The sequence below is a fragment of the Pomacea canaliculata genome, linkage group LG10 (genome assembly GCF_003073045.1).
Source record: "Pomacea canaliculata isolate SZHN2017 linkage group LG10, ASM307304v1, whole genome shotgun sequence".
In the NCBI taxonomy this organism is placed as follows: Eukaryota; Metazoa; Mollusca; class Gastropoda; order Architaenioglossa; family Ampullariidae; genus Pomacea; species Pomacea canaliculata.
The window spans coordinates 26,225,520-26,251,002 of NC_037599.1; the positions used below are offsets into that span (position 1 = coordinate 26,225,520).

Sequence of the window (25,483 nt, forward strand, 5' to 3'; positions counted from 1 at the left end):
AATTGTTGTGGAAAAACTCCCCTTTATTGTCCTCTAGCAGACTCTGGGGAAAAAAGCAAATTTTTGTTAAAATGCACATCATGTAATGTATATTAGCTCATAAGCACTGTCATCATCATGAACATCATCAACATTTTATCATAACAGTATTTGTACTTTCGTCGCAAAATTTCATTTTTGATTTTCATCTGGAAACTAATGTTTATAGCTGGCAAACTTTCTATGTATGTATACAGATCGCAACGACGATTTTTCTACAGCGTGCTAACGTTCTTATTTAGCAGAGGGCAAGTTGTTTATATAATATATTTGGAAAGTGTTATACACGTGTAGTCAGCAACTTTTTTCTATACTTTTTATAAGCTGGCACCTTATGTCTACATGTGAAAAACATTCTTCGCATACAAATAGCAACGGTCTTTGTACACGCGACAAAATAACTACGAATGAGAATGACCAATTAGTTATATAAACAGGTGGTAATCTCTCTATGCAAATAATTGGTAAATACCTATGTTTTACAGCTTAAAACATTTCTGTAATTACAGCTGACAGCTGTTTATGTGCACAGGTGGCATCTTCTAACCTCACATTTGACTTCGTATGGCCTATTGTGTAACCACACGAGTTTTTCACTTACTGATTGTTTAATTTAAGATACATTTTTTGCAATTTAGAACAAAAGTTCGGACACCTTTATCATGCCCCGGAGTTCTTCAGCTTGACTCTTCCTGTCCTCTGCACGATTGTCGACACCAAAGCACCTGTGTGAACAGTCTGACAAAATTTCCTGCAAAGACGGTGGTGCTCTTTTTAACATTTCCTTCAGAACAGCCTGCCTTTCGTCTGAAACCAAAGAAATCAGAGAAACAAAGCTTAAACCTGTTTTTTCTGATGCAGGATAGGGTTCATTAAATATAGTTGGACACTTGGTTAAATCAAGATATTAACCCCATTTATGCAAGCTAAAACGATATTGCTTGAGGTAATAGAAAGACATTAAAATGCTTCCCTTCCAACAACTTTACTAAGTCGAGTTCAATATACGAAGGCTACTTTGTGACTAAATGAGAGTTTTCAGTGCTATGCTCAAATAGTTTCTATTTCATACCCTTTATGAGAATGATTTTATCACCACATTGTAAGCTTCCTGTCCAATGTACTCAATTTTTAGATGAGGCATTAGCCTGAGTTTTATTGTTAGTATTTTTTCTGAATCTTAATATTGCATAGCTCTTGCACTAACAAAAACGAAAGTAATAAATATAATGCTAATAATAAAAATAAAGGTGAGATTACCAAGGACAGACTAGTCAAGATTTCTGCTTTACACTTTTCAAGCACAACATTTAACGAGAACAAGAATTACTTGAGTACATCTACTTGTATCAGACACACTATAACGGAATCGCTTCAATCCCAGAGCGCAAGATGAGAACTTTGTTTTACAGCGGATTTGTGAAGTGTTTACCTGGTTTAGAAGTGAGCTGGTCAATCCCAACAAAGATGACAATGGAATTGTAACCGGACTGACCGACACCTCTCGCTAGCACCCTATGCTACGCCTTAGCGCCAAATCAGTCCGTATCCTCTTTGTCGTTCCAGGGAAGAGGACGGAAGTTCCCTAGGAGAATTTTCCTGTCTACGAAAATTCTGGCTCTCGTTAGTCGGGTGCGTAGTCTAGTTTTTACCTGCCTCGCGTTGTGTTCTTTTTTACCTATACCTATATCTTGCATGCACCCGAACTTCAGCCGACCTTGGAGTCCAACAAAAGACCCTGCTTTACTTTTTAACTACACGTAAAGTGTCTTTACAGTCGGTGCGTCAGTTCCGCCGGACCTTCTCGTGTGTTCTCTTCTGCTGCTGTGTCACGACTACATACACAGGGACAGTACACAAACCTCGCTCGCGTTCACACGGCAGACATGCGTACGACACACTAGCACTCGCTGACACTAAACGCTCACACGATTACTTACAGTTCAAAGACATAAATTTATTTACAATATATACACATCTACCAATAAAACGACTACCAAACTTATACTAGCCTACCCACCTATCTAGCCAAAACCTAACACCTAACTCCGTGGGATGGGACGCTGAGTGATGCGAGCCGCTATTTCCAGCGGACCACAGCGCCTTGCGGTACTAAGGTACTTCTCGCTAGCTCAGTCTCAAAACGTTCTTCGCTTACTGCTTTACCAGCAGGACCAGTTCCCGTACCGAGAGAAAAGGCGCGGGCGCTGCCTTACGCCCGCATTTTGTACAGGGCAGCTTGGGTACCACGTCACCCGCTGATGCTGCCCGTCTCGCGCTGCGCGCCTCTCGATCGACCACGCGTGGGGTGGAAGGGGATGTGGGGTGGAGGGACTAGACAATGTCAGCAGTACCGCTGACCTAAACAGCGCTCCCGCTACAGAATAATTGCAGACAGATGGGCCAAAAATGTTTTTTAACGTCCAAAACGCTTCGTATTCTTCCTGTGGAATATAAAGTAAACACATCCTTTCTATCAGCTTTACGAAGATTGGATAACATACCTTCTTGTTTTAAAAGAATGCTCTCAGTAAATTCTATTGAAAACAGGTTACCATCTGCTATAGTAAACCGGTATGATACAAACAAAAATAAACTCCTCTGGTGGTGACAAATGCAGATATATTCCTAGTTGGCAAAACTATGCTGTGCTAGTCTCTAGCTGGATCAGTAGAAAAGGGTCATGGTGGCGGGTAAATGTAGAAAATTCCACAGGAAAATCTCATTGCACTACCTACAGTGATACAGGGTACACTAGTAGGTGACTACGAGGTTTCTCAGTTCCCATAAATCATTGTTTCAGGGAAATGTTTTACAAACTAACCGCGGTAAAGCGACGATCACAGCGAAACACCAGGAGCACCACGTGAGGGCCGGGACCGGCAATGGCGACGCTCTTGGCAACCTCTCGCAGCACTTCCTCTTCCGGTCTGTGGGTGTCGCACAAGCCAGGTGTGTCTGTTACCTGCATGGTGATAACAAACGTGAAGGTTCCTGCTCTTAAAACAAGTGATGTTGTGGTGGGGCCAGACGTCAGGATTTACAATTCTATAATTCTCAGAAATTTTGAGCAAAAAAAAAAAAAAAAAAGTAGGCACAGAGAGAGAGAGACCAACACCACCACCACCACCACCACCACAACAAAAGACAACAATGTTCAAAATATATTTCCTAGTTTAGCTTTATCGAAGTTGATGTAAAGCAGACTGTTACTAAACCGTTTATTGCTCTCTGTGAGTCTAGAAATCAACTCACTGTCATTGTATCTACCGATGTAATTGTTATTACTTAATTTATCTTTTGACAACTTTAGCTTTGCCTGAACACCTTTTCAGAGACAGTTTCGTATATACTACTGCTCGTTTTTCTTTATCCTTCAGGTGGGAATACCGCATGCATAGGTCTCATATTTGAAAAAAATGTGAACTTCTCCTATGTCTTACTTGTAAACATAATTTTATCTGTATCTGTGCTCCATCAGCTCAAGAGAACTCATCTGTTTATAGACCTGTAGACACATGTCGTCCAGTTCTGCATGAGCATTCTGACACACTTCTGTACCAGACGACAGCCCTCGGCCGATCTCAAACTTATCTTCACCCAGAGGAGTGTTGCCAAGGGAGCTCTTGCCTGCACCGGTCTTGCCCAGGAGGACCACTCGGATCTCATTGGTATCACCTGCAAACAGGATGACGGAGAAAAACAAGGAAATCTTGTCATTCGTAAGGCCATGACCCTATTCCATGTGCCTTGTGACAATATATTTCAGTCATGATTTCGGTTTCACTAACTGAATTTTAATAGTCTAGAAAGTCCAATATGCTTTTTAGTACTTCATGCTGCAGACCACATGTATATTAAAGAGCGATCCTTGTCTTTAACTTAACATCTTGATTTACTAGGAAGGTGAATATAAAGACAAGTAGTTCATCCTTATTAAACAATAGAGATGACATTTAAAGATCAACATAAAATGATGGATACCTAGCTAACAAGCTTATATATCAATATATATTTAAAGAGAAAGAGAGACAGAGAGAGGATTACAATTGTTAAAAAGAAGCTCATAGAAACCTGCAGACATCTTTGCGTTTCCTCCTCTCTTCACTTAAGGATATTTGGACAAACACTGATCTCACCTGGTAATTACACAGAAATATGGACAATATACTGGACTGATGTCTTTCTCAAACACAAAGCATCCCATGATTCCCTCTAACATATGCACACAGCGATATGAACAAGTGAGTCATAAACTAGTGTGGGGTTCTGATCATCCGGAAAAACCCAATTATGAAACAGAAACAAGCGGAATTGGAATAAGTTCATCGTACGATCACAATATAAAGAGTACACATCAGACAACACACATTGCATATCAAACAACACGCTGTATAACCAACTACATGACCAACGGATGAGCCACTTTGAGTCTCTACTCACGATTCTTCAACTGTAGCGACTGTAGTCGATGTCGACGGCGTCAGAAGTAGAGCGATAACTCTAGTCATCGGCTGGCAAGGTCGTCAACAGCTGGCATGATTGACAGGCGAGACTCCATCCCCTTGCCTAGCGCTGGGGCTGTGCGGTTCGTAACTCTGTCTGTCTCTGGTACTTGGCCCTGTTAGGACAACTTTTAGTGAACTTCAGCAGCCACACACTGGATGCTGGGCTCTCGTGTAGAGCTGGTGAACCACACTGTTTCCTGGAATTACAGCTGACGTGTCGTTTCTAGAGACTGTTGCAGTGAAATAGAGGTAAAGGTCAAGGGTGAAGGCAGCTCTTCCACACCGACTGCTGGCTGCCTGAAAGTTCGAACCCAAAACTGCTCGTGTGGTTTCTCAAAAACTGGGAACATTTTCTGGTAAATGATTCTAACTCAGCTGGTGCAAATAGACAAGTATAAGGTGTTTCAAGATGTCTGCATGAACAGGCTTTGACTTAATAATACAAACATGGAATGCAAATAAAGTTTCCTTCCATCATTGTCTTTACAGTTCAGTCGATGTTGTACAGTCGTAAAATCACACTAAATCGATAGTTGAGCATAAAACTCTTAACTGTGCAGAGTTAATTACATACATGTATTGATTATATATTTTTTATATATATTCACGCAGTTACACGACCACGTAACTTTATAAAAACAATAATAATTATTAATAAAGAGGAGGTTAAAAAAGCTTAAATGAGACACAAAAACAGTCACATTAAAGCACAAAGACAGACAGGAAGATAAACAAACTAGAAAATAGAAGCACAGTCACGAGACAGACACACAAAGCTAGGAAGACACACAGGAAAACAAGAAGACAGAAGCACAGACAGGAGATAGAAACATTCAAACACAGAGCCAGAACAAATAAAAATAATGAAAGACGACAAATAGAAAGGAAAACATAAACAGACACTTTTGCTTGAGCTTGTAGACAACATCGAGAATGATAATTTTAAGTGCTTATTTTTTGAAACTTGCTTTATTGCTTTATCAGAGGATGCAAGAAGTAACCTGAGACCAAACACTTCTGTACTTCTGTAGTGTGACATTTATAGAGCAGGACTTGCTGTGACACCCACTGTCTTATATTAGTATATCTATATATAGCTAGCACTTGACTTCTCTGTTTTAGCTGAGCACACTTTACAAGTTATATTATTGGGATTAATAAAGCTAGTCATTTTTAAATTTATTATAAAGAGATAGTGTAATACATATGCCTTCAAATACAATACTCACACAATATCAAATACATAAAAACATTTGCTAAATACTACAATATAGAGAAACGACACACTCACACGCTTACACACACGCTCTCTCTCTCTCACACACACACACAAAATATAGTTTGGTAGTATTATAGTCCGCATAACATAGAGTAATAAGAATTTTAACTTTTTGTTCCATACTCAAAGAGAGGTTGTAAAATAAAAACAAACAGAAAATCTCCTAATAACTATTAATAATAATCTGAAGCCTGACAGTTTTAAATTGAAACATTCAAGAGGCAAAACTGATATTCGTCACTCGACATAAAAATTGATAGGTTACAGTAATCTCTCACAGCAATTAGTCAACTGCTTTTACCATTTAATGTTTATTACTTTGCCTGGTCTTAAGCATAATCATCTTATCCGCTGATGATTAGTTAATTTGTCATGAACATTCTTTGTCCCCGATTCTGTATTCTCACGAAGACAGAAAGACATGAGAAGTATAATGCTAACTTTTCATTCTGTAGTATTAACTTTCATATTTTCTTACTTAAGTGTAAAGTAAGAAGAATAAAAATATTTTAAAACTTTACATGGCGAAGAGAGCAAAAAACTTATGTACAACTTTGTCAAGTCCTAGAGTTCAAGTTCTGCTTATCAAACTGATTTTATTCACATATTTCCAAACTGATTATGACTTATTTAGACAGACTGCACCAGCACACCAGCAGCAGCACCTCTGTGCATCAAATGTGTGACAACATCAGATAAGTATTTACATAACAGAGCACTGCTTTTCTTGCATCAGTTTCAATCCCTTTTCAGATGCAATCTTAATGACTTGCTCAAACACTGGTTCGAGAGCTTTCCCTATGACCTTCACCCAGTTCTTCAAAATATCCAGGAGGACATTTTCTTCAACGATGTCCTGTCTGACGGTCCTGGTGGCGTCTGCTCGCGTGACGTTGTCCTGCTTCATGCGTCGCAGGATCATTGGCTCCACATCCCTGCCGATATCCTCACACAGCTTGTTACTGAAGTGCCGGCCACCATTTTTTTTAATCAGTTCCTTAAATGCAAAAGCAGGCTGACATAACAACTATTGATAACAGTTTTAAAAAAGTAATATTTTAAATTTTACCACACTATAGATAATGACTCTTTATCACCCCACTGCCATGTTTTGTGCATTTCGCGTTAACCCAGAGAAAGTGTAGACGTCTAGACTGTGTCTAAATTTTTGAAATCGTTGTTTATATGCTATCGTTAAATGTTATCATTTTACTTAAAGTACACAGTCAGTATGAAAGCCTACTTAAATTTTTAATGTTGTCATCCAATTTCATTCATATCCTTATTTTACAATTTTATATCTTTGTGCTCCACTCATTTGTAAGTGCGTTGATCCTGCTGTCAAGAGGGGATGATGATGATGATGATGATGATGATGATGATCACACGCCATGCTTTTATCAAATTGGATTTAATTTTCAAGCTCGAGAAAAAAGAAATGTTTGAAAGGAAGTGGTTGACGGACCTGAATCCGTGACAGTAAGTCCTTCGCTTGTTGTCTTCTGTCCTCAGGCTGGGCCTTGTTGTCGACAGCAAAGTATCTGCCGGAGGAGTCAGAGATCAGTTCTTGTAGAGTTGGTGGAGATTTCTCGTGTATCATTGATTCCAGAGCCGATTGTCTTTCGTCTGAAAAATCGACAAGTCCGTAGACAAGGCAAGATTTGTGGGAATATGTTAAAGAAGTGCTGCCTAATCAACAGGCTACTTATATGTGACTTCAGGGGTAAGGAAGACTTCTTTCCCAACACAGATGAGAACTACGAGGCCTAATGGCTTTTGTCTCATGAATAAAATACTCCAAGGTTGAAAAAGAACTGAGCTGATGGTAACTTAAAAAAATTCAGACCTTGAGTTTCTTTAATTTTAACCTGCCTCTGCTTTAAAATGTAGTCAGTTTAGGAAGCTTGGAAGTACATCCAGTCATGACCCTCGTGCTGTTGGGGCAAAATATATATTTAAGAAAATATTGTTTAATGCTTGTAGGTCAACAAAGGTCAGCCACAACACACCTGGGTTACCAGTGATCTGGTCTATTCCTACGAAAACGAGGAATAAAAACTTGCAGAAGTCATGGCCAAACATGCCTTTGAGAGTGATGTAGGCTGTGTACTCTTCCTGCAAAGAAACAAAATGGTATCTGAAATTTGTTTTAGTATTTCAAAGTGAAGACTTCCTTTACATAATAGCATTAGTGGCTCTCAAACTTCTTGGTAAGTGTTTATCATCTGCCTTTTCCTTTCTTTAGAATACTAACAGGCAAAATGCCCCCTCCATAGACTTTGTAATATCATTCTCTACCAACATAATAAGAAGATCTCTTAAGCTCAGTATTCCCATACTGAGAATTGACCTATTCAAGACGAGCCTGAAATATGTTGGCAGTGTTCTTTGCAACTTGTCCTCAAATCTATGAAGAAAGGATTCCAGTCTGTACAGGTTCGAGGTGGGACTCCTACGACACCTTTTCCAAACCCTTTGATTCCCTACAGAGGCTTTCTACCGAGCTTAATCGTCTTTACTCGCACGGCTAATGTAATATTTAACGCATATTGCCAGTCCTCTAACCAACCATAATATCTTTATCAATTCAGTTATCAACCAACATCTGTATATATTATAATTACTCTCTATGTTTTTATTGTTTTAAATTAATGTATATTTTTATTTTTGCTACATAACCCGAGGACCAAATGTAAACAAAAGAATAATTTGTGCTTATTCTGTTTCCTTCGTAAATAAAGATTTGTAAATTGTTATTTCTTCACCCCTCGTCATCGCTTCGCATTTTCCTTGTTTTCATTGGTTGCACAAGGAAGATAATTATCTAGCATAGTAAGAGAACAATATAAAGTGACCAGACGTCCCGCTTTTGACCTCGTGTCCCGCCAGTTCATAAAATGTTTGGGTGGGACGCCCAATGTCCCGCTTTCTGGCAAGTCCATCAATGTCCCGCATGTATTTAAAAGTATGATTACCGTAAACTGATTCGCATCCGCGCCTTAAGGTTTGGCGGTGTCTTTTTGATCCCTACTTATTGTTCGTTGCTCTGCGGCCTCCCGTGTTTGACTCGTGACGACAATGACCTGCCGGCCGATATCTTATTGCACGCGCCGCTGGAACATCGCCGGTGGTCGTCTGCTCGTCTTTCTTTAAGGTGTCAGCTTCTTTGGTTACGGTTGTCCGAGGTCCCCCACTTCCCAATGGCATTAACTTTCCTCCCTATCCTAACCCCACTCCAGCAGGTGACTACACCCCAAACCTAGTGATAATTGAATGGACAACAAATGAGTACATAATGGCTTTCACCTGCCGAATTTTTTGTGTAAAGTGAAGCTGTTTGGAGTCGCTCATTTTCCTTTGAAGTCAGCCGCCCCCTTCCCCTTTGCCCTCTAACGTCTCCATCAGACATGTCAGTCTGTTATTATTTTTTATCTTTTTACTTTGTATGTTACAATGCTACAGACTGCCGATTTCTGACTCTGTTGTACTTGATATAATAAATTTTTAGCAAATTAACCTAGGCTAAATTTTTAAAAATGAAAACAATTGCATTTTACATTTTGGCAGACGATGCCGATGCAAAGGCATCCATAGGCCGTACTTAGCCCACCCCTAGTAGAGAGTTGTAGATTAATGTAGTTTGCTTGGTGATGGAGAGACGGGAAGAGAAAGTTTCATTGTGTCGTGAAGTAAGTATGGGAAACAAGCTCCTTTGACATCTGACTTAGGGCCTAGAGGTTATAGTGCCAGCGGCGGGCCCCAGGCCTGACGAGAGGGGGGACAGGGGGGTCTGGTGTACCCGGGCCCGCGGCTGTCAAGGGGGCCCGGCCTTGGTCAGTAGATTTTTTTTTCTTCTTCTCCTTTTCTTTTTCTTTTAAAGAAAGGTCTAAGGACAGAACACCCAAGCATTACACATGCAGAAGTTGAGTTTCAAGTGTAGATATTGAGATTCGAATTGTAAACATACATTATATACTGGGAAAATAATTTACGATTACAAGTACAAGGGGCCCGGAGAGGTCGTCTGTCCCGGGGCCCGGGCTGGCTCTCGGCGGCCCTGGCGGGCCCCATCCTCTCCATTCACATAGTGGCAATACATCAGTAACATACCCACCTCTCTACTGTCAATTCTAACCAGCTTGCAGGTCCCCCAAGGGGCACATTAATTCATTCGCGATAAATCCTGGTAGTCCGGCGGCCTTCTGACACCTGGCCCGCTATCCCGACGCCTACGTTCGGCCTGGAAATTGTATACTGCAGACTTGAAACTTAACATCTGTAGGTGTAATGCTTGGGTGTTCCTACTTCAAAACATCCTTTAAGAGAAAAGAAAAAGAAGAAGGAAAACAATCCTCTGACCAATGTCGGGCCCCTTTCACAACCGCGGCCCGGGTACATCAGATACCCTGCAATCTCATCAAGCCTACGACAGTACATTTCCCCTTGCCTCTCGTTATTTCGTCCTCCCGCGTGTTTTCCGCTGCCCAGCATTTTTTTCACTTCCAGTAATCCTTTTCTTTGAGTACGGGTCAGTGACTGAACTAATGTCGGGGACGACACGAACATCGACGTTTAACAGGGACCTACAGGCCGAGTTCCCATTTATAAAGAAGGCAAGAGGAATCAACAATGTCAGTGGAGTGCGGTACGACAAATGTGGATCACAGTTTTCTGTCGCACATGGTGGACGCAGTGATATAACCAAACACCTGAATACGGATCACCATAAGAACGCTTTGAAGTTGGAAGCTTCTAGTAAGCCTATCAACAGGTACCTCTCCAATGTTGAACCTGGCCATCAAGAAGTCAAGTTAGCAGCCGCAGAAGGTACTTTGCGTATCATACAGTTTTCCATAATCACAGTTTCAGATCAATGGATTGCACGTCGAAATTGCTTCAAAAAATGTATGATCCCAAACTCACATGTGCAAGAACCAAATATGAAGCAATCGTTACAAACGTCTTGGCTCCTTTTATAATGAATAAAGTGAAGAAGCAGTTGAGTGGTGCCCGTTTTGTGACAGTGTTCACGGATGCTTCGAATCACAAAGACGTGAAGTTGTTTCCGCTGATGATACGATATTTTGTCCCACTGTCGGGCGTGCAAATTCAAATATTGGAAATATAATAACTTCCAGGAGAAACTGCTGAGATTATTTGCCAATTTATTGCAAATTGTTTACTAAAACATGAACTGAAAGAGAAAATTGTAAGTTTGTGCCCCGACAACGCGCACACTAATTTTGGAGGACTGAAACGGAGAGGACAAAATAACGTTTTTTGCAAAATTGCAAGATTCTGTTGGTGTTGGCAAAATACTGTTAGGAATTGGCTGTGCTGCCCATATAGTACACAACGCCATGCAAGCTGCTGCAGATTGTCTACCAATAGACGTGGAAACAATAACAATGAAAATTTATTATTACTTCTACATCTACACCGTTCGCGTGGAATCTTTAAAAGAGTTTTGCCAATGTTGAATACAACAGAATTTTGGGATGTGGAAAGACCAGATGGTTCTCTCTTATGCCTGCGGTGAATAGACAACTAAAGTTATTTCCTGGTTTAAAATCATATTTCTTGTCTCAAGAGAAGTGTCCCACAAATATCAAAAGCTTCTTTGAAAACCCGTGTGCTGAATTGTGGCTGTATTTTGTACACATTGCGGCAATATTCCACGCAACAGTTCTACGTATTGAGGAACAGACTGTCAGTGCTCGTGAAGTATCTTCTGCCCTTTACGAGTTGCTTCAGAAATGCACGAAAAGAAGCGCGAAAAGCTTCCTCCCCAACGAAGTATGTGTGCTATTTGCTGATTTGGAACACACCGGGCTGGTTAGAAGAACTGCTGTAGTTGCGACAATTGTAAACTTTTATGATAATTGAGCTGAGTATCTCAGAGAGAGAGAGAGAGGCGGCCAATTTGACTATGTCAACACTTTCGGTTGGATAGCACTGAAAGATGTTCCATTCTGGAAAAACGTTTCAGAAAGCCTTCAATTATTTGCGTCAAAACTTCCCCCAATAGAGATAAATGATAAAGAGTTATTTGACGAGATTAATTATGTGGCAAAGTTCGCTTCCTCAGATAAGATTTCGGATTGGAATCCCCAGAAGAAAGCAATCGATGCTCGATGGGTTGAATTTTTTTTCATTTTCAGAAAAATTTTGTGCCCTATGGACAAATACAAAAGATTGTGGAGTTGGTTCTGTGTCTACCAGGAACTAACGCTGGGACTGACAGTATTCTCTGCAATGAACGCCATGTGGACCAGTGAACAGACACAGTTAAAAGTGGAAACACAGGACTTTTAATTGTTAAGTGCAATTTTGACAGCGAAAATTCAGGAAATCCTTGTGAAAAAAAACTTATTACACTATCTTCACAGTTTATGAAGTACGGTTTGGGAGCAACAGCCTCGCAAGATGAAGGTGCCGGACCATCGTCAGCACGATAATGTGTTACAGCGCCTCCCCTCACGTCCGCAAAGTTTTACTTTTTTATTTTTAAAATGGAATACTGTAGCGGCGTGGACTGATCTGCCGTTGAAAGCATCACTACTCGGCAAAGTCAGAGGAAAGGTTTCCCTCCCCCACCCCACCTTTTTAGGCGCTCTTTGTCGGTGACCATCATCGGCAAGCGTCCCGCTTTCGCTCCCGAAACGTCTGCTCACCTTAAGAACATCTAAGACAGCGGTTCTCAACCTGTGGGGCGCGCCCCCCTTGCGGGGGGGGGGGCGCGACGTGCTTAGAAGGGGGGCGCGAAGGTGGGTCATTTTTTTTAAAGTTTCTTATACCGGTATTAGTGAAATTAGCTTACATTGCTGGCTAAGGGGGGCGCGCGGACGTACCTTTGTTAGTCAGGGGGGCGTCACAAGTAAAAGGTTGAGAACTGCTGCTCTAAGACATTATACACACATCATACATTTTGAAAGGTAAGTCACGTAGGCAAGTAACATTTTTCAAAAATAATAATTGAAAAGCAAATAAATTAAGTACCCACCGAGGTGAATCGCCCATCACAGCGCAACACCATGAGGATCACGTGGGGGCCAGGCTTAGCAACCGCAACACTTTTAGAAACCTCCCGTAACACTTCCTGCTCAGTTTTGTTTGTGTCACATAAGCCAGGAGTGTCTACCACCTGCATGTTATATTACAGTTGTCATAGCTCATTGATCACTGTTAATGAGGTTCGTGAAAAATTTTTGTCTCTCTCTATTGTAATAATAATAATAAATGTTTGGGAGGCCATGTAGCCTATAGGCTATATATATCACCATCAGATGCTACTGGTTACATGCGTGTTAACTCTGTATGTGTGTGTGTCTTCTATGTAATGCTAAATTGAGTACAAGTGGTTTCATTAAAGTCAGTAGGCTTAAGACACTAAATGAGACTTGACACAACATACTGATGTAGTGTGTCGACGTATTTTACTGAGAGATCATATTGACACTTTCATGAAACAAAATCCAAGCCGATCATCTTCCCCCTTAAGGACAAGTAACCTGTTTTTAAAATAAACGGGGCATGAATTATAAGATAACAGTTTCTGATAGTTCATTGGACACGTTAGAGAAATGTCAATTTTACATTGTGATATCGGAGACTAGGATAATAACAACAAAAACAAGAACTTTAATAATGAACAGGGTGTTACAGACAGACCATATAAAAATCAACCCCCGAAAAAAACAAAAAAACAAAAAAGCAAAAATCAAAAAACAACCAAAACAAAACAAATAAAAGCTTTTCTACAAACCACTAGGTTAACGCCCTCGATTAAAGTGTCGGCGAACTGACAATTCTCAGTTCCAGAGGACAGCCCCCGGCCGACCTCAAACGCCTCCAGACCCAAAAAAGTGTTGCCAAGGGAACTCTTGCCTGCACCCGTCTTGCCCAGGAGAACCACTCGGCATTCATCCTTGTCGTCTTCGTGTAAACAGATGATATCATCGTGATGAGACAAACATTACTAACAAATTACCACTCTCCGAGAACTCGATATCTACGAATACAATGAAACATTACCACGTTTGTACGTTTTAATTATTTTAAAAGGTTTGAGTTCTTTCTAATGTTAAATACACCATATAGCTTCTGTCCTGGCTGAAAAGTATTTACTTATCTTTATCATACGTAACAATGATCATAAGTGTCATAGAGCAGGGATATGGAAAAACTTGTGAACACTCGACTAAGTCTATCATATATATCTGAGCACTGAGCTCTGTAACTACAGGACAGCTTGTAGTTTATAAAATAAAGAAAAGAAATAAGGGTACGTGTTGTTATGACAAAAAGACACGCAGAAGTGAGTGGAAAAGAAAGGAAAGAAGAAGGGAAGTGGGTGGGTTGGTATATGCTGAGCGACAACTAAGGGTATATCACGATAAGCAGATAAGCCCTGCAAACAAATGCCGCATGTAAAGAAATAACAGCGTGTCCGAACCCAGAGCTGAGCCCGGGACAGCCAACCTACGAAAGAAAGGAGAAAGGCGTGTAAACAAACACACAAACAAACAGACACAAAGACAGTCTTACGGCCACGAACATGCACAAACAGACGACAGATACCGAGACAGAAAAAAACCCAGTGTACCTTTTGACATGTCGCCAATTATTTCTTGAGCGAAAACTGAAAATATAAACAAGGGCAGGTAACTGGAGTATTTTGTTTAAATCTCATTAAAATAATTCAAATATGATCAAGTTAAAACAATGAGGCAAACCAACTGACCTTTCCAATCCGCTCACTGCAGCCTAGTAAAAGCGCAAGTAGGAGTAGATACAGTGCAAAGCAGACTATCACAGAGTGAGATAGTGTGTGTCTAGCCCTCGGCTGTCTGTCTATCCATGTGCAGGGCCCTGACGTCGGTGGGCGTGGCGTCTTGATGATTGACGTGCTGTGGTCTGACGACACTCAGGCGTGTGGCATCGTGAGAGGTGGTTGCTGACCTTCAACCCTGCAATGGAGTGATCTTGAGAACCTTTCCTCTTTCACCTGCATATCAGTAAGTGCAAGATGATTTTACTGTTTACAAACAAGAAATTCTCGTGTTTTATTGCAGTAATAACACAAACAAGTGGAAGACATTAAAGGTGATTCGTTGTTACCACATCTTTGACCGGCGAGTATATCGTGAACCTCTGTTATTTCCGTACTTAGTGTAAGCAGTGTTTCAAACAGAGAGGTAGTCTCTTACTGTCATGACTAGTAGTCTAGGGGAGACAACGCTGAACGACAAAATTTGACTGGAAGGAAATTGTGTAAACTGTCTAAACTTACAATCTCCGTGTATTCATTGTGATGTGTCTTTGTCAGCAACATGCACCAAAATATATAATTCGCTTAACTTACATACAATATATATATATGAGTTGTAATTTTGTTGTGTTAGAATATTCACAGCTAATATAACACTTATGTATCCTGCATTAATGCCTGCTATTGTATTAATACATAATGTAATAATCTGCATACAAATATCTAACAATATCAGTGGAGTGGGCTAGTAATTAAGGGTGGTTAATATAGTTATTGATGTGGTCCTCCCACTCTTGCAATCTACACAAAACTTGTTGTTCTTTAAATTTGCTTATAAACATTCTTTCACATTGTACCCCTTGATTTAACCCAACAAAACCTAACCCTAATGAAAATAACTTTCTTTTAATATTAGATACCCAGTTAGATTTACCTTTTGTATCTAAATCAAATAACATTTTGTAGATTTCACGGGGCAGTCTATCATCATTAATTCTAACTAGTTTCAGCCAATATCGAACACATTTATTAGCTGAGTTTACCGTAATTGGGTGTCGATGTAGTTTGCCATACACTAAATCAGTGGTTCTAAACCAGGGTTCTATCGAACCCGAGGGGTTAATCTGGAGAAAAATATACTTACCCATGTGAGGTATCCTTTAAATCAAGATGATAAATGTTAATAAACAATAATATATGCAATAAAATACAATACTATGCAATTTAGTTGATCCCTAGGTGCAATTCAAATCAGTGTTCATACTAGCAATTCAACTGTGTCCCAGTTTTGTAACATCTTTGTTACTTAGTAATCATCTTGCTAATATTATTGCTTACTATACATACATTTTGCGACAATGTAGTTACCGTCTTTCCTCCTGCGTGACAGCCTTTCTCTCTTTTTTTTTTCCTTTGTGTGTGTGTGTCTCTTAATTACTTCCTCATAGAGACAACGCGCTGGTCGGCAAATTAAACTTATTTATGTAAGTATTTGTGTGTCCTTATGCGTACCATTCAGCCATCAGCCAACCATTTGCCATTAAAGAGTCAGTCGCTTTTCTGCTCAATTTATTTGTCAAATTTTTCCACTAACCGCCTTATGAATCCCTTAATATGCATCAATCCCACCATCCGTGCCCGTTAATGCACATAATTTCTCTCTTGTAAGTTTTCTACTCTGAGATTAAAGGAAGATGATTTACCGAGAAACTCAAGACATGTTCAATGAAAAGAGTGAGTAGACCCTGGAGAAAACCTACAGCACACTGTGCAAATTTCGGAAGACTAAAAACAACCACCACCACCACCACCACAACCACCACAACTCTTCGAATATATTCGTATTGTATCTGTACATGGAACAGAGACTAGGGGATTGCCTGGCTAAGATGCTTGTGATGTCCATTATCTTCTTAACCATCACCTTGTACATATCCACCCTTCTTTATGTTTACTACAATTTTTTTCTGTAATGCTTAATTGCTTCATTTATGCTGTTAATTTCGTTCCCTGTAAATGGCGATGGCTAAATGGAAAAAAGCGCTCAGCTGCTTATTTTACCCCTCGTTAATAAAGAATGGTCATTGTCATTGTCATTAATTACTCAAGGTGACCTATTTTATGCCGGTATAAAATCATGAACCATTCCATACAGGCACAGACACGAGTAAAGGTGAAGAAAACATGAGGCTGGTTTAATTGTTTACCCCTAGAACAGTTGTTGATCTAAATGATTAGCTTAAGCAGAGTAGAAAATTTTTTTTTGAGTTAACCACCACATGGAACTTGTCTGAGTGACGCTGAAGTCAGTAAACTCTCAAAGGTGGAATAATCTCATTTTCAGGCATTCTAGAAGAGGAAGAAGGGGATTTTGATGACAGGAAACTGAGTGGGGAAATTCGTCCTGTCATATCTGTAGTGAGCACAGGTACAGACCTGCAAAAGAATGAGTCATTGGCGAATATTGAAGGGCAGTCTCCTATAAAAGCTTCATTGTAGTCACTTCCTTTTACTTTGCATATTTCTTAACCGTGTTCTTTTCTGTATCTACTTTCACATGCACAGCATATTAAATATCTGAAATCGTCAAATAGTGGGGTGCTTTCTTGAATGTATTGTGTGGAGTAATTATATGGTGGGTTTGAACAAACCTTTACTGAACGGTAAAGGGAATCATTGCAGCTCAGTGTTCTGGTACTTTTCTGTCGTCTACAGATAGTGGCCGCTTTATCTATGCTCAGTTTTGATCGATAGCAACTCACCTTTGTTCTACATTCGCTGCAACTTGAAGTATTCAAGTATTCTATCAACTGCTATCAATCTACTCCCAGTAGGCGGGCACAAGACGTCAGTTGCCGTGAAGCCCCGCCCACACCGACCTCGACCTTGATATTCAACAACCATGATCTACATTTTCTGGCAGTAATTTAGATGATTTACCAGGGAAAAGCAATCATTAATTTCTTCGAAAAAAAGAGTAAAACAGCTGTGTCCTTATCTACCTAAGTGTGATTCTGAGCGCGAGCAGGAAAGACTTGTACACGTGGAGGTCAACTCTGACCCCGTCAGTGCCTGCTGTCAACAAGGGAATAGTTCATGTCAAGTGTATTTCCCGAAAATCTGTCGACTGCTGTGAATCGTCTTGAGCTTTCGGAATGCGAACAAAGCTGTGTTGATTCCTTCAAGTTTGAATGTGAGTATTGGATAATTGAGTCGATGTTCTCTAGTGATGATGTACTGTACGAAAGATTGTAGTCAAACAGGAAAGGAAATTAGTTAGAGATGTCCATCTAGTTCACATAGTTCAATAGAATGGAGGCTGTATGAAGTATTAGCTTTCATGTTTGAACTTTGCATCCTTATCGAGTGTTATGAAACGACAAAGTGCAAATAGGAGAGGAGAATTGAACAGGTTTGACGGAGAGACTGAAAAGAAAAACGGAGAGAGAATAGACAATAGAGACAAGCAAGCCATAAACAATTAGTCATTTGGTTGCATTCTGTTTTCAATTTTATCTCGGTTTCTTTCATATTTTTCAACAGTTTTTTAAATGATCTGTTTTTCACTTAGTCACATCAGAGAAGGTGTCTTAAAATATGAGCAAAGGGAGGCAACTTTTAAGCAACTGTTGTGCTGCACTCACAAAAATATGGTGCTGCTCCCCTTTCTTGTATGGATCGCCGACCTTACACGAATTAAATAATGTAGTAAAAGATTGTTGAAAAGAAAACATCCTGTTCATGTACAGGCATTAAATTAAAACTCTAATAGCTGTCATCACTGTGCCAGCAGTTAACATATTTAGTCTTAGTTTGTACTTTACTACTGAAAGAAACCCTCTCTTGTTTAGAGTAATCCACTCACAACAAGAAGTTTTAGTACTCAGGAACTGAACACAAAACAAGCATGGAAGCTTCCGCCGAGAATGTGCCCGAAAATGGTGAGTAATGTTTTCTTATTTACAATAAAACTCAACAAACTGCTTAATACCAGACAACCAGGGTGCATTTGATGGAATGTAAAGGTTAGATTCGCCTATTCAATAAACTGATTATAATTCTAATTCTGTAAATGTTAGATTAAAACTACAGCGTGAGGGGAAAATATTTATCCTAATGCCTTTTATGCCATACATTAAACGGGTATAATTGCATAAAATCAAAATTTATTGAAAGTCCAGGAATATCACACCATTTTGGATGTGGCCTACCATTTGTTAGCAAATATATGTTGATCGCATTTTGTGCAGGATGCTGACAAGTTTCAATCAGCGAATATCTTATTTATTGCATGCTCTCTAGGGTCAGATACAGACATGTCCAGGCCAGAACATCCACCTGATAAACAGTTTTTAATGCAGAAGTAGTAACCTGACTTATCTTGACGGTGCCACAAGTTCGGACTGAATATTTAATGCCGCTATTTGAACTTTGTAGGCACCGTGTGGAATGTGTGCACGTGTGTGAGTGACCGTCCATTTGTGGGTTTGTGTCTGCTCGCATTTGTGCAGTCAGAAGTGGAGCTGGTATGTGTGGGTAGTGTATACTGTATGCACGAGAGAGCTTTGTGTGTGTGTGCGCGAGCGCGAGATAAGCATTTATCAAGTTGTGGACATGTTTATACATAATGCAGCGTCGCAAACAAATGTATTCTTCATCTACGCCTTTATTTTTTATTTCTATGAATTCTTCCTCTTCGATGTTATTTGTTATTTCTACCATTTGCTACTAAAAATATTTACCGCTCCCTAATGTATATGTTGATATCTATTAATAATAATATTGTACACTACCTTGTACTGTCCAGCATTAGTTCATATCCACTGTCAATGTTGTGGTACTCCAAGACCATCGGCATAATGGGGCTGTGCGAAAATGTCTGGCTGAACTAAAATAGTGTACGAGTATATAATTTGTTTGACATCATACTTTAATTTTGCAGCAGATGAGAATACTTGCGTAGAAATGGAAGTAGACACACAGACCACTTCTTACAACCATAGACAGTCGGGTGGTATGATACCCGCAGCTTCCAATCAAGATGACACAAGCAAGGTTCAATGTCCTCAGGACCGAATATTCAAAATCCTCATCATTGGGCCTTCTGGAAGTGGGAAGAGCACAGCTGGAAATATTCTTCTTGGCAAGGAAATCTTTCAAGTGTCCTCAAAAGCTAAACCCTTCACTTCCGAAACAGTGGCAGCAATGATTGGAGAAAATGACAGGGAAGACAGACATTTACTGGTATTTTGTATTTTTAATCGAAGATCAACATCAGCTTTTGAAAGTTTCTCTAATTTAAACAGTACAACTCATTGTCATATTATAAGGATGTAACATGTAATAAATAGAGCATCTAACTGTTTACATATTTTTTACTTTATCATTCATATACTTTGTTCTTTATTTCTTTCTTTCGGACCGGGTGCTTTCTCGTGTTATCCCTGCTGCAGCTAAACCACTCTCACACGCACATGGGAGATGTTAATTTTTGAGTAAGTAGCAAATTCCGAATAGTATTATTCTTACTGTTGTTATTTGTTAAGGTGTTAGACACTCCCGACATCGGTACTTCAGATGTAAACAACGACGATAAAGCGAGAAGTGAACTAAAAAGTTGGCTAAACATGTGTCCAGACCCACACCTCATTCTGTTCACCATTCGCTACAGTCCCGTGGACCTTAAAGATGTTGTACGGAGGTTCAGGAAATTCAGGAGTCTGTGTGACGATGACTTTATTAGGCAGAGGCTCGTGGTGCTCTTCACGTTCGGAGACGAGAAAACACCGAGTGAGAAGGAACTCCAGAACACTCCTCATGCAATTTTACAGGAGATTCTAGACTACGCCGGCCATCGCTACGTCATCTTTGACCCCACACTCGGGGTCAGCGAGCAACAGAAGCGTGTCGACCAGGTGTTGTGCTACCTTGATGAGTTAAGTACGTGTTGACAGGTCTTTGAAGAGTTAAGTACGTATTGTATTTCATTGGAGACAACGTTAGTGTACACGAGTTGATCAACAAATACGCCATATAGTAATAATAAAAGTATCTCGTATTTCATTTTCAGCGTATTTTTAACGTTTTTAATAGTTGCATTTTCTGAAAATATACGTTTACACATAAAATTATGTGCACGTATATCTATCGATGGGTTTTAGTTTACATAAGTAGTATGAAGATCACTGATATTGGCCTACAAAAGCAAGTGATTATACTTTGGAATGTCCACGGGGATTTTTTTTCAGAATCTGGAGATGAAAAAGATTTTAGGAGACAAGAAAAGGATGAACAAAATATATCTCCCCACGAACACAGTCTTAAAGTGCTGATCATCGGGAAAACTGGAAACGGAAAGAGCACGGTGGGCAACTCCATTCTAAAGAAGATTGTCTTTCATGTCACCACCGGGCTGTCCTCATCCTGTACAAAGGAGGAAAGCAGGAGTGGTTGTAGACAAGGCAAAAATATTACAGTGAGATATTGTTAAACAGATTTTACTTAGAACGTCTGTTGTTACTCTTTGTTTCAAACTGGTAAGCTATAGGAGTTAAAACACAAGGCTTAATATGGGGCTGAGAAACGATTATATTTATATTTTGTAAGTAGCTTAACTCTGGTTAAATTAATTAAAAGCTATTTTATTAGTATTGTTAAGATAAATAAAGCGCTCTACTTCAGTATCTTAAGCTGCGATAAGAAGCCGTAAAAAAAGAAAAGAAAATAATGCCGATTGTCTCAAATCACTTTCAATAAAAACAAATCAAAGTAGAATTGGGGTTGATGGTAATAGTAGTAAATAGTTTTTATCTGGCATAATATTATTTATCTTGAGGGCGTTGTTAATGGAACTTCTTTTTAATAAGGTGATTGAAACTCCTGATGTCAGCAATCTTACTCTAGAAGATAAAGCTGCAGATGATGAAATAAAAAAGTGGTCGGAGTTCGATCCTGACCTCATCTTGCTGGCCATTCGCTGTGATGTCAGCTATACACGAGAAGAACATCAGATATACAAACAGATAAAGAGAGTTCTCGGGGAACAATTCATCTGTCCAAGGTTAGCTGTGGCCTTCACCTTCGGGGACAGGCTAAATACAAACATAGAGGATGAGCTGAAATCAGTTAATCCAGAACTACAGGAGGTTCTGACTGATGCAAGACAGCAGTATGTTGTGTTCAGATTTAAGGATCAAGAAGAAGATAAAGAGAAACATTTTAGCAAAATCCTTGACTTTGTGTCAAAAAAAGGTAATTTTCAACTATCTGTTGAAGGTATTTTAAAGGAAATATATTTTTCCTTGTAGTTATCGTGACTAGGTATTAGTAATCAACAATCTATTTGTTTTATTGGATGCTTACAGAAGGTACATTCTTAAAGAATGCAGTTTGGATAAACTCAGTACCATGTTAGAAGTTAGTTTAAAATACCTGTGGGGCAATGTTAGTCTCCACGATTCGCTAATCAGTTCTCCAATGCAGTTGAAATCGTGACATTTGTAGGCAAGCAGAAAAAGTGTGCTGAAAATCTCCTGTCGAAGTCTACACTTGAACTGTCCCAGGTAGACTGCCATAAAGACAACACAACCAAAGCCATCAAACGAGCAATCTTATTGTTTCCTGATGAACCACGTACGTTTTGAGATATAGAAAGAAAGAGAGAGAGAGAGGAAGGAGACCAGAGAAGTAGGGGGAAGAGAGATCATTATCCATAATAAATATATAATCTACAAATGATTTTATAGGACATAACATTAACGTACTGATCGTCGGCAAGACTGGAAATGGAAAGAGCACAGTGGGCAACTCTCTCCTGAACTACTCCGCCTTCTCTGTCACTAGAGGTTTTGCTTCATCAACCACACAACCTGAAACCCAATCAGCTCGAAGATACGGAGTCAGCATTACAGTAAGACAGTTATGGTTTATCAACAACATTCTAATTCCTTTGAAATATTCACAGATCACAATGACAAAACACAAAGACAAGTGTCGACATTCTGTATTTTCGTGAGTATTGGTTTTCATCTGATTTCGTCGCCGTCCTTAATTTTATGCGCCGTTGGCCTTTTTAGATGACCATTGTAAGCTAAACAGGATAATATGTAATAATTAGAAATTCAATAATCATAATGTAAAACTTTTATTCTACGAAATTATTAAATAATGCAATATATAATGTATGTAATTAAATAAATTGAACATGATGTGCTCATTACAGTCAATAATAATTTTTCAGGTGACTGACACTCCTGACCTCAGCAACATGTCTGTCGATGACAAAGATGTGGACAGAGTTATCCACAGCTGGCGGACATTTCAACCTGATGTCATCTTGTTGACTATCCGCTGTGATGTACGCTATACACCCGAAGAGTTCCAGATTTACAAACAGATAAAGAAAGGTTTGAAAGATGACTACCTCTGCTCCAGGCTGACCGTGGCCTTCACCTTTGGTGAGCGACTGGACAGAGACCTCGGGGAGGAACTGAAGGAGGTGTGCATAGAGTTGCAGCAGGTACTGGAGGACGCAGACGATCGCTATCTTGTGTTTAGAGAAGAGGATGATGAAGAAACCAAAAGGAAACATATTATGTACCTGATGACCTTGGTGCCCAATCTTGGTACGTGTTTTCTTCAGCTTTATTAAAGCCCTACAAACTGGATGCTTATGTAATGCTGCTGCATTTCAGAACTTATTGTGTATGGTTACAGAGTGCTTTGCATGTACCTACGATAAAGATTTTATTCTAAGGCTTTCTGAGAGAAAATGAAAACTGTAAATCTACAGTATTGGTTGAATTAATATAATATTCTGGCCCAAACACTTACCTATATTTTAATTAACAAGCCACCCCCTCCAACACACACACACACACACATTGCATGTCTGTGATAGTCTAGAGAAAGTTCTAATGTAGGGGAGACCAGCGCCTGAGAGGCAAAGTGTAGGCAGATAAGCAAGCAGTTAGTCCATGTAGCAACGCACTGACAGAAATGGTCGGTGATTTTGGAAACAGGCAATAATAATTATTTGAAGTGAATAAACTAAGCGTGTTCTATCGTTCTATCTGGTATTAGCCAAGTACTAGCCATGACTTGCAGTTTATTCCATGATATACTAAAGGTATATAAATTATGCGAATATTATTAGCATTTTTTTATAATAATCAGCAGAAATTGAAGGAGAAATAAAGAAGATTCTCCTCCTTGGACCCCTTAAAAGCGGAAAGAGTTCAGGTGGCGATGCCATCGTAGGCAGACCAGTGTTTCAGGCCGGCAAAGAGACTGTCAGGACAGTCAGTTACATAACCTACGTTCACGACACCTGGTGTCAAGTGAGTTTGGGTCACAGCATACTTTATGTTGTTATGATATTCAGGTCTGATGTTGTTGGTACATAACAGGAGGTTACAATAAACAAACCATCGCGGGTATGTGTAATGGGCTCGGCGTCAATTCTCCAGCCTTGGCCATCTCCGTCGTAACACACACTTAAGTGCTGTGAGATCTGCTGAACATTATATTTTGTTAAATCTCGTCATAAATTAGTATAATTTCCCGCTGGGATTAATGAAGTTGGTCATTGTCATCATTTTATCTGCTTGTTAAGGTAAAGATACACTGAGAGAATCAATATAAAAAAATGGCTGTTACAAGATTTCATTTTTTCTTTCCTTGAAGGTATTTGATACACCGGGAATATCAATGCCCGTTGAGGAGAAGTTAAGGAGTCTGTTGGAAGTGACTCGTCCCGGTCCACACGCCATCTTCTACTTCGTCAGGGAGTCCATTGCGACGACTGAGGACCTCGAACTGTTCAGACGATTTCAAGACTTCATTCGGGAAAACCTCAGGCAGCAGGTGAAACTTGTTGCTGCTAAGGATATGGAGAGGGTACCTTCTGTTCCAAAGCCAGTAAAAGACAAGGAATACATTTTATGTGAAATGAGTAAAGAGGCGAAAGGCGGCCAAACATTCTGGTTAATCGAAAATTTAACGCCAGAGCACAAGAAAAAATTATTTGCAGATCACATTAAGCAAGTCCTTAATTCAACGAAGGAAGCTTCAAAGCTTAGTGGTAGCACACTCGAAAAAGAAAGCAAATGAGTTTGCTAGAGTCTATAATTAATGAGGTGTTACGTGACAGGTCAGGGGAGAAAAATGTGAGAGAAGAAGGTTGTGTCCCTTGGTCTACATATGATAAAAGAGGGGCCGACAAAAACTTGTCACTAGAGAGACAACGCTACATGATCTTTATGCTTTTAATTTACAAGTAATTGAAAGGTAACTGCTTAATCTTTGCTTTTGAAACTTTTTTAATTCAAGTGAATGCCTTTCCACATAATAGTCCATCGTTTTATTTCGAGATATTTCCCAAATCTACGCTTTCTTTGCGAAATAGTTCATTTGATTCATTTTCTATACATTCGTCTACTTTGCGAAATATTAGATGACACCTTTTATGTGAAGACTTCTCTTTACACGAGTGTTATTTTGTGTGATCAGTACGTAACAAAGTATTATTGTAAAGTATCCATCAAAGCAAGATTAATGGATATTTGGGTAGATGAATAATAGTTCTGTAGTTGGCTTTTAAGATTATAGAGAACAGTGAGAACTTGTTCACTTCGAGTAATATTGACCATTAAATACTATTTAAAAATGGGTTTTACTGCTTATAATTATTTATAAAATAAAGTTTTATAATAGATATTTTGAAAAATCAACCAGGTTTATGTCGCTACAGGATTTTCAACTTCTGTACTGTCAGACAATCCTCACAACCGTCTTGTGCTCAAATGTATCTTTTGAGAATAACATAATACATTTCCGCTGGCGTAGCTAAAATGTTTTTATTACTGTTTTATAAGTAACATAATATTA

At 39.5% G+C, this 25,483-nt stretch overlaps 4 protein-coding genes across 8 annotated transcripts in view; 2 read left to right on the forward strand and 2 right to left on the reverse strand.

The window, feature by feature from the left end:
• Window positions 1-2,836: 2,836 nt before the first annotated feature.
• The window catches only part of LOC112574545 (GTPase IMAP family member 4-like), a 283,763-nt gene continuing 261,116 nt past the window's right edge, over window positions 2,837-25,483 (reverse strand). Inside the window, exons 1-4 of one of the 2 annotated variants that reach the window (XM_025255697.1) lie at window positions 4,483-4,608; window positions 4,114-4,178; window positions 3,548-3,717; window positions 2,837-3,004 (exon numbers count right to left, since the gene is read on the reverse strand). In XM_025255697.1, coding sequence (XP_025111482.1) covers window positions 2,852-3,004; window positions 3,548-3,717; window positions 4,114-4,123 — 333 coding nt within the window. In that variant the 5' untranslated portion in view covers window positions 4,124-4,178; window positions 4,483-4,608 and the 3' untranslated portion in view covers window positions 2,837-2,851. Of the gene's footprint in view, window positions 3,005-3,547; window positions 3,718-4,113; window positions 4,179-4,482; window positions 4,609-25,483 lie in introns of those variants that run through there. The other variant, XM_025255698.1, reaches the window with a different exon arrangement.
• Window positions 5,521-25,483, reverse strand: part of LOC112574535 (GTPase IMAP family member 4-like) — a 287,359-nt gene continuing 267,396 nt past the window's right edge. The window contains exons 1-7 of one of the 2 annotated variants that reach the window (XM_025255675.1): window positions 14,570-14,780; window positions 14,432-14,467; window positions 13,592-13,761; window positions 12,830-12,970; window positions 7,836-7,941; window positions 7,292-7,452; window positions 5,521-6,823 (exon numbers count right to left, since the gene is read on the reverse strand). In XM_025255675.1, coding sequence (XP_025111460.1) covers window positions 6,530-6,823; window positions 7,292-7,452; window positions 7,836-7,941; window positions 12,830-12,970; window positions 13,592-13,761; window positions 14,432-14,441 — 882 coding nt within the window. In that variant the 5' untranslated portion in view covers window positions 14,442-14,467; window positions 14,570-14,780 and the 3' untranslated portion in view covers window positions 5,521-6,529. Of the gene's footprint in view, window positions 6,824-7,291; window positions 7,453-7,835; window positions 7,942-12,829; window positions 12,971-13,591; window positions 13,762-14,431; window positions 14,468-14,569; window positions 14,781-25,483 lie in introns of those variants that run through there. The other variant, XM_025255674.1, reaches the window with a different exon arrangement.
• LOC112574529 (GTPase IMAP family member 8-like) overlaps window positions 20,216-25,483 on the forward strand; it is a 133,175-nt gene continuing 127,907 nt past the window's right edge. For 2 of the 3 annotated variants that reach the window (XM_025255661.1, XM_025255663.1), the window contains exon 1: window positions 20,216-20,536. In XM_025255661.1, coding sequence (XP_025111446.1) covers window positions 20,224-20,536 — 313 coding nt within the window. In that variant the 5' untranslated portion in view covers window positions 20,216-20,223. The remainder of the gene's footprint in view (window positions 20,537-25,483) is intronic. The other variant, XM_025255662.1, reaches the window with a different exon arrangement.
• Window positions 22,271-25,236, forward strand: LOC112574534 (GTPase IMAP family member 4-like). The gene is made up of 4 exons (XM_025255672.1): window positions 22,271-22,505; window positions 22,836-23,220; window positions 23,771-23,934; window positions 24,281-25,236. Exons 2-4 carry the CDS (start codon window positions 22,863-22,865, stop codon window positions 24,704-24,706), a joined length of 948 nt encoding a protein of 315 aa, XP_025111457.1. The 5' UTR covers window positions 22,271-22,505; window positions 22,836-22,862; the 3' UTR covers window positions 24,707-25,236.